Source organism: Elephas maximus, chromosome 3 (assembly GCF_024166365.1).
Source record: "Elephas maximus indicus isolate mEleMax1 chromosome 3, mEleMax1 primary haplotype, whole genome shotgun sequence".
NCBI classification, from domain to species: domain Eukaryota; kingdom Metazoa; phylum Chordata; class Mammalia; order Proboscidea; family Elephantidae; genus Elephas; species Elephas maximus.
Window position 1 is genome coordinate 188,396,691 of NC_064821.1, and position 9,563 is coordinate 188,406,253.

The 9,563-nt window shown below is 38.4% G+C and overlaps 1 protein-coding gene across 1 annotated transcript; it reads right to left on the reverse strand.

The window, feature by feature from the left end:
* Nucleotides 1–274: 274 nt before the first annotated feature.
* LOC126073640 (small proline-rich protein 2E-like) lies at nt 275–1,270 on the reverse strand. Its single transcript, XM_049880524.1, has 2 exons — nt 1,199–1,270; nt 275–529 (listed from the first exon to the last, which is right to left on the reverse strand). The coding sequence occupies exon 2, from the start codon at nt 506–508 to the stop codon at nt 275–277; it is 234 nt and encodes a 77-aa protein (XP_049736481.1). The 5' UTR covers nt 509–529; nt 1,199–1,270.
* Nucleotides 1,271–9,563: the final 8,293 nt, after the last annotated feature.

Genomic DNA, 9,563 nt, shown 5'->3' on the forward strand with positions numbered 1-9,563 from the left:
GCCCTTGTTCTTCGTTTGAAGTGCTGGGATCCTGGCAGAGCTGAGGACTGCCCTTTCTCAGTTACCTCCTGGAGAGTAGCAGTAAAACAGTGCAGGAAAAAAAAAAAAAAAAAACAACTTCAGTTGCTGGGAATCATCACAGGAAGATCATGGACTAATGGATAGAGAAGCTGTGTCCATGACTGGGTTCAAAGAGAAGATGAAGGTGGAGTTGTAGAAGGAGTCTGAGCCAATTGTCCTTATCTTTTCATGATCCTGATGAATCCTGAAGCTGTTACTTGCTCTTAGGAGGACACTTCTGCTGGCAGGGTTGGTATATCTGTGTAGGAGGGCATTTCTGCTGGCATGGCTGAGGTGGACACTTTGGGGGTGGGCATGGCTCAGGGCACTTTGGAGGTGGGCATGGCTCAGGGCACTTTGGAGGTGGACATGGCTCAGGGCACTTAGGTGTGCACACCACAGGAGGTGGTTGGCAGGGCTGCTTGCACTGCTGCTGCTGGTAAGACATCTTTCTGGAGTCTCTGGAAATCTGAAAGAAATTAGATGACAGTGCTCACAAGAAGGAACTTCTACAGACAGAGAAGCCAGAGCTTATTTGATTCCACTGGATATCACCTCTCCAGTCTCTGAGATAAACTATTATCTCTTAACCCCCTTTTTTAAAATAACTTTCTGGCTTCTCCTCTCTAGCCAGTTGCTTCACTAGTTCTGGGAAAATTCTCTCTCTTCTAAAGCAGCAAGTAATGATGTTTACATAAAAATAACATCTTCAAGAAAGCCAGTCTCAAGTTCTGAATCCTGAGCAACCTCACAAGCAATTCCTATCGTTATTTTTTACAAGGCATCAACACATGGGGAAAGAGCAAGCAGCTGTTCAGGGAAAATTCAATGACTTTAGAAATCACAGCAGAATGGAATCAAAAAGAAATGGAAAGGAAAAAAAGTTACCTTGTACTCTTCTTCAAACCAAAGCTTTTCTATTAACTTCTTTTTCAGTCTACCAGAACCAAGTCAAAGCAGTATATCCTTGTATCGTTACGCCCCAATTCACAATTTTCATCAATTAATGGCATAAGCCCATAATGCTAACTTTCTTCACACCAAATTTTCTGTCTTCAGATTGAGTTCAAATATTTGATAGCAACCAATAAACAGAAAAAAAAAAACAAAACAGAAGAACTCAAGAAATCAGACTTACCAGGTTCTCCAAAGTAGATCGGGAATCAAGTATCAGGAGGATGCTAGCCTTGCAGCAGAGGACCTCTTTATATAAGGGATTGCTGCCCCACCCAGGGGGATGTGGAGCTACCTAAAACTGGGCTGGTCCAAGAATTTCCTAACCAAATAAAAATCCAACCCTAACTGGCTGGGCAGGGACTCTAATAACAGGAAGCATCCTGCTTCTGGATCTCCTCACTGGAATAAGTGTCCATGACTCAGAGGCCCTGCCTTAGGGACAGTTTCAGTAACTTACAGCAGTGGGAGAATTTTGGGAATTCTCTAACTGGTGTCCAAAGGCTCTTTTTCTTGACTGAGGACAAAGACCCTTTCTTATCCTTCACCTTCCCTGCATCACAAAACTGCCTTTCCTGGTCCACTTTAGCTGATTGTCAATTTGTTATATATTCTGGAGTGAAAAAAGCCTGACTACGGGGGAGCCTGGAAAGCTTGTGACACCTTTCTCATTACCCCAGTATCAGTTGCCATCCAGTCAGTTCCAACTCATGGCGACCCCATGTGTCAGAATAGAACTGTGCTCTATGGGGTTTTCAATGGCTGTGATCCTTCCGAAGTAGATAAGCTGGCGTGTCTTCCAAGGTACTGTTGGGTTGACTGAAGCTGCCAACTTTTCAGCTAAGCATTTAACCGTTTGTGCCACCAAGGGACTCCACTCATTACTCCCAAACATCATTGTAATGCATTTCCTCTTGATTCTATGGCTTGCTGATCTAAGTTTCCTTTCCTCCCTGAAAAATGGACTGCTGTAAGGCCCCAGATCATCTCGATAGCCTCCCATCAGTATACTTCCAAACTTTCAGCAAAATGGTGATCATTAGGGTCTTATTTTCACCTGCTTTGTGTCTTCAAATAGAAGACATAAAGCTGACTCCTAAGGCCTTGGAAAGCCTGGAGGCTTAGGGGTTAAAAGCTACTGGTACTGACGGAAATTTGTCCTTTCAAATCCACCAGGTGCTCCTTGGAAACCCTATGGGGCAATTCTACTCTTTCCTATAGGGTCAGTATGAGTCGGAATTCACTCAACAGCAATTTTTTTTTTTAAAGGCCTTTATAAAACCTGTACCACTTTGGGCCTCATGGGCTCCACTAGCACCACAACATCACCTATTACAATTGAGATACACTAGCAGCTCAGTTCCTGGAACTACAACAGAAAGCACACTTTCTAACCATAACTCTCTCCTCACATTGTATACCAGGTTCTCCTGCATCACTTTACCCAATAAGAACCAAGAAGGTTGTTCATATTTTCTGTCATCCTACCCCTTTAGAATCACTGGAAAATCCAACCTAACAATCAGTGCCATTCACACAATTAATTTTATATGTATTTTATACTTATTAGTTATTTAAACTGTTTGTTTGACACAGAAATCATTGGTAGATTCAAGATGAAGTTTAAATCCTTTTATTAGAAACTCAGCCATTAAAATTAATTACCATTCATTTACACCTTTTTAAACATTAATGATTATGTCATTATAAATTTTTCTTAATTTTAGGATTTGTCCATATTGAACACAGTGGGGTACATGTCAAGTAAACCAGTTTGCAACTCTACTTTCCTCATACAATCTGGCAGTGTTCTAGAAAGAAGGAGAGATCTAAATGGAACCTGATATCTGGTGCCAGTTCTATATTTCACAAGCTGTGTGACCATGGGTAGGCTACCTCTCCTCTCTGTGTTTGGATCTTTGTCTTTGAACAGAGGTGAATAATACCTTTTTTTTTTTTCCTTGGGGTAGGAGGTAGGGGATGGCTGTACTGGGCCTTCTCTAAACTCTGTTCAAGCTTGGATTTTCTTCTTTCTTTCTTTCTTTCTTCCCATAGAACTCCAGATTAGACCCATATTCTCCACCTCTTTGAAGCTGCCTTTTATACAGAAGAACCTTTCCCAGAGGTGCTTCTCTCCCAGGGCAAACTGCAGTGTGGGATCCAGTCTCCTCAGTACTTTTCCTCCTTGATGTTCTCAAGGATATGTATTTGAACCCTTTTATCTTTTTGAACAAAAGTTCTCTTAATCAGCACTTGAAGGAAATAGAAGTGAACAAAAATCACAAGCATTCATTCAAAGACTAATTACTGAACCACACCTGTGTGATTCCCTCTGATGATCCCTACAATAGAGAACAAGACACAGTCCTGTGCTGTGCACAGTTAATGGGGAACACAGACAGACATACGGGCCATTAGGGTGTACTGTTCTCGTGCCCACACACTGTTGGCAGCTGAACTTCAGGAAGCTGTGCCCTCTGCTTTTATCCTTTCATCTGGTTCAGTTGGAACCTTCCTCCTTGCTTGCCCTTCCTTCCGTATCCAGGGCAGAACGTGAAATACCAGCTAATGTCTTTCCATGTGTACACACTCCCTGTTCCACAAATGAATGGTGACCTCACAAAGATGCATTAAAGTACTTTATTAAAAGCCTTTTGAAAACGTTTCATCTGCCTACAATGAAATGTACTAAAAGCAGTCACCTCTTTCTACCAGGGTCTCCAAAGCAAGGTAGAAGGACCACTTGTGTCACAGGAGATGGTTTAGGAGCTGAATAGAATAACATAAATGTTAAGCGTATACTTACGTTAATTCTGTGCTAGAAAATCATATAATTTGAATATTTCATCTTGCCTATGACCAATCAAATTAAAAAAAATTAAGTTTGTATAAAGTGAATTTAAAGTAAAAATGTTGAGTAATTTCTATTTCACATGTAATATGTAGTTATGGTAAATACAGGTTGCACCTATGGGAATAACTAAAGCTTGGGAAACAGTGTCCCAATATGTCCTCCAACCCTGAAAAAAAGGTTTCATTTTTGCCTTTTCAGAGCCTTACCTCATAAATTCTTGCGCTATTCCTCCTAAACTTGAGCTATCCTCAGGCACCGAAACTTTATTTTTTGTTCCATGGTTGTGGATTAAATTTATAAATAAAGTTGCAATGTTGGATTTATGTTACTGTAGCATATGAGGACACTTTGTTGATAGGTGTCAGAATGTCCCCATCTCACTGTCCCAGCACACCTCTACACTGCTGGTAGCCAAAAAAAAAAATAACCAAACCCACTGCCTTGGAGTCGATTCCAACTCACAGGGACCCAATAGAACAGAGTAGAACGCCCCCCATAAGGTTTCCAAAGCTGTAAATCTTTATGGAAGCAGACTGCCACATCTTTCTTCCAAGGAGCGGCTGGTGCATTTGAAACGCTGACCTTTTGGTTAGTACCCGGGCACTTTAACCACTGTGCAACCAGGGCTCGACACTGCTGGTATATGCTTGAAATTCCTTTTTCAGGAATTTTTTTTTTTTTCCAGAACTAAATACCAGGTTTAAATTGCACAAAACCAATAAGAAATAAAAGTTACCATCTTATATAATAGACTCACACCATCATGTGTAAATGATTGAGAGCACATTTGGGGAGAAGAGAGAGGTTCAGAGCACTAAAGGTCTATAATCCTGGGTGGCATGGGGGAAGTGAATTTGGACTGCTGTTCTGTCTACTTTCTCTCTTTCTCTTTCCAAATAGGTTTTAGGTTTTTAAAAGACATTTTTGTTGTTGTTGTTTGCGTGTTTGTTGTCTGTCTTCTTAAATGTCCAGTCCCCTCAACCTACCACATTACCCCCCCACAATTAATACAGAGATTTTTTCTGTCTAATTTGGCACATGTTGCTAACTCAAGATATACATTGTCAATGGATTTAGTGATTAGTCTTTTCATTTATTTCTAACCCTTGCTGATATCGTTGGGACTGACAGAATGTTATGCATTAAACTTTTAAAGTGATTTTCCTAGAGCTTCCTTGCCTGGGCCAAATGATCAGGAGGAATCTTTTCAAGAACATGATTTTATAATTGGAGAAGAAGGAAGATGAGGAGAAGGAGGAAGAAAAAGAAAAGGAAGAGGAGATACTCAGAGCCTCTGAAGTAGTCACCAGCTATGCTCTAGAGAGTATAGGAGCCCTGAATCAACCCAGCATCATGTCCCTGGCTTAAGCAGGTCTGTTCCTGGGTACCAAGGACTATCATTCCTCCTATCGGGAACAAAGGGCTTTAGGCCAAGATCACTGTTGACCATGACCTGACCATGATCATCAGGGCTAGAGCCATCACTTTGGTATCTGAGGCCAGGTAGCTGTAAACATGATCATCACCAGATTGTTCATATAGACTATTACACATGCTAGGTACTTCAGAGAACAAAGAGAGCGGACCTTATTCAATAGGTCACTCACTATTCCCCATAGACTCACATCATATCCAAAACATAAGTCCTTAGAGAAATGTCTGATTTCTACCACACAAATTGAGAATCAGATGCCCAAATGGGATTTCAGCATCAGATAGACCAGTTTTGTTTGCACCTTGGAGACTCCTCCATCTGAGAACGCCCCTCCCAAAGAGGCTCATGGCAGTACAGACACTAATGTCACTGCAGGTCTGGAGCCACCAACATCTCAAGCAAGAGTCACTATATAGGGTGTGGAAGTAAAGTTGAATATTCAGAGTTCCTTGAAGGTCAGACACATGAGCAGCTGTCACAACATGAAGAGCAGTGCCTAGTTATCCTCGTTTCCCTGAGTTTGAACATCCACAACTTAAGAAGTGAGACACAGCACACTGTAATAGTTCACATACACACGTACACATGTTTTATCTATCTATCTGCCTATCTACATATCTGTCTACCTACCTATCTATCTACATATCTAAATAGCTTGACTTTATGATCTTTAAGAGTCAGGTAGCCCTTGGCTCAATTCTACTACTTCCATTTCTTAATTTTCTAAGAATTTCACTGTTAATAATTATTTATGAAAATGACAAATAAGAACACATTTTTTAAAAAAAATTGTTCCATTCTTGATTCAATATTTAATCTGATCTTTTGCCACTTTGTCTTATGTACCACTGAATGAAGCAATACGAAGCAATACATCTAGTTCAAGTTATGTTTTATGGTTGAGAAAATTATTTGCCTCATCTTTAAGATCTTTTATATCATGTCTATTTTAAGTCAGTCTCTGAAGTTTTTAGGGGAAAGGAAATGAAAACACTGACTTGAACGAGGTGTGAAAAAATAATAACATGAGCTAATCTTAACACGTTTTCTAAGGTGGAGAAAAAGAGAGTTAGTATAAGCAAAAATTTAAAACAAAGTATAAAACAAGAAAATTTATCTGCTCCTTACTAAGATCTTCTTCCTCTGAATACTGTTTAAAAAAAAAATAAAAAACTAAATACAATAAAACCCAGTACATTTATTTTGTTGGCTTAAAAAAAATTAGTATTCACAGATATTTATCATTTTATCAAAAAATCCGACCTCTAATTTAGTTGACTATTACTAGAGTTAGTTGTTTAGGACAATAACAAATGCTATAGTGTAAATATCACATTCCTCTTGGTGGTAGTTTAATGTCAAGCTAAATCCTTGTAAAAAAAAAACAAACCCATTCTTGTCTTTTTATATAAGTGAGGTTATACGACATTCGTCCTTTCATGATTGATTTATTTCACTCAGCATAATGTCTTTCAGCTCCATCCATATTGTACCATAGATCAAGGCTTCATTTCTCCAGCGGCTGAGTAGTGTTCTACTGTATGTATGTACCATATTTTGTTTATCCATTCGTTTTTTTTTTTTTTTTATGGTGGTTCTCAGAGCCCTGGTGGTACAGTGGTTAAGATCTAAGGCTGCTAACAAAAGATCAGCAGTTTGGATCCACCAGATGCTCCTTGGAAACCCAATAGGGCAGTTCTACTCTGTCCTATAGGGTCTCTGAGTCCGAAATGACACCATAACAACAGGTTTGGCTTTTTTAATTTTGGGGGGAACCACAACATTGTTTTCCACAATGGCTGTACCATTTTGCATTCCCACCAGCAATGGGTAAGGGTTCCAACTTCTCACCTCCTCACCAACACTTGTTGTTTTCTGTTTTTTGTTGTTCTTGTTTGTTTTTTTTTAATCCTAGCCATCCTTTAAGAAAAAAACTTGCTATTGAGTGAATTAGATAGGAACCTTAAGGCAGTGAAATTGTGTTGTTGGGGAAGGAACAACTCAGAAAAGGAGGGTGAGAATGGTTACAAAATTTGTAGAATGTAATCAATGTCACTAAATGCAACATGTAGAAACTGTTGAATTGGTGTATGTTTTGACGTGTGTATTCTCAACAACAAAATAAATAAAATTATGTAAAAAAATTGTAAGTCATTATTGGAGATAAAGAAGGAGCTGCTTCATGATGACAAAAGGTTCAATTTACCGAGGAGATGTAAGAGTTATATATTTATATACCCATGAAAGAGGAGCATATTGCTCAAGAGACACTGTGCTTTTGTTAGGGGGGATAGAAAAATTTGGAAACTGATATTGGTGATGTTTGAAAAATGTAATAAATGTAATTAATAATGTCACTTAATTGTACACATAAAACAATGTTGAAATGGCAATTCTTTGTCACATATATATTTACCACAATGAAAAATATATATATATATTGTATACCCATAAAAAAAGAAATAGCCCATCAGTAGTAACCTTCCAAAACCAAATAGACTTTTTAAGTTTTATTTTTCCTAAATGTAAGACCAGAATATCTAATCAGGATGATTTCAAGGCCTAATAAAGATATGAACTGATGGTATACGCTGTGTGTTAGCGAGATTAAGAAGAAGAAGAGGTAAAAACAGAATGAATCAGACTCTTCTCCTAAGAGTCTCCCAAAGATAATGAGCATTTACAAGCTGTTGGCCCCTTCCCAAAAATTGTAAAGGAATATATAGAAACCTGAGCAAAAATTGGGAAAAAATATAGGAGGATAAAAGCTGTTTGGACTTTACCATTGGGATGTGGGTGATTGTAGCCTGGGCAGAGAAGGCTGACAGAACAGAACTGTGAGGATAAGTAAGAAAAAAGTTAAATAAAAAACTTTTAGAAAAATCTGACTTATCAAGACTGCCTTAAGACCTTACAAAACTAAACATAGTCTTATCACATAATCCATCAGTAGCACTCCCAGGAATTTACCCAACTGATTTGAAAACTTAAGTTAACACAAAATCCCTATTCAGTTCTTTATAGTGGCTTTATTTATAATCCCCAAAATAGAAAGCAAACAAGATGTCCTTCAACAGATGAATGAATAAACTATAATACACCCATACAATTGGATACTATTCAATGATAAAAAGGAATGAGCTATCAAGTCACACTAAGAAATCATTAAACCTTAGATGCAAATTGCTCAGTAAAAGAAGCCAATCTGAAAGGCTACATATTTTATGATTCCGTTTATATGACTTCTGTGAAAGGCAAAGCTATAAAGAGGGTAAACGGATTCATGGTTGCCAGAGTTTCAGGATTGGAGGAGGGCTGAATAGTTGAAGCATAGGAAACCTTTTAAGGCAGTGAAACTATTCTCTATGACACTGTAATGGTGAATACATGACATTATGAATTTGTCAAAACCCATAGAATTTTACAGTATGAAGAAATGTATGTAAATTTTTTTTAACTTATTTAAAAAGTTCTGTGATTCCAGGATGGAATGAAGAATGTAACACCAGAATCTAACAGTACCACAAATGTATGTTACAACCTCACTGACAGGGTTGGGTGGAGAAAGGTGAGAACCTAAGTACTTTGGAAATGAAAGAATTTCCAATGGCCAAACCTGGCACAATCTGAGCAAAAAATAAAGTGCTACCATGGAAGAAGCACCTGGTGATCTGCTTCTGCGAAAGGTTACAGCCAAGAAAACCTGATGGAGCACATCTCTACTCTGTAACACATGGGGTGGCCATGAGTCAGAATCAACTGGACAGCAATGGATTTATTGGATAATAACCCAAAATATAATATGGGTATTTATCAATAAGTCCAGACTTACATAAGTAAATAAAGGAGCGAATAAACAAATAGGGAAAGAAGAGATAAATCTCCCTTGCAGAAGAGTTCCACATAAAAAGGTGCCACATAATCCCCACTTGTTAAGTGTGGGCTGCACATGTGGACTTCCTTCCAAAGAGTACGGTATGGAAAGGTTGAAAAAGAGCAACTTTACAGTGGAGAAACCTGACACACACTGCCTCAGCCAGGTAATCAAAAAAAAAAATTTTTTTTAATTTTTTTTTTGGTTAACATCAAAGGTGATAAATCATGTTGATAGTATATACCCTGATAAGGTGTGATGAGAATGGTATTTAACCTCTGTGGTCTTCCTCCCCAAAACTTATAATCCCAGCCAAATTTTGACAAAAACATCAGATAAATCTTTATTGAGGACATTTTACAAAATATCTGCCCAGTACTCTTCAA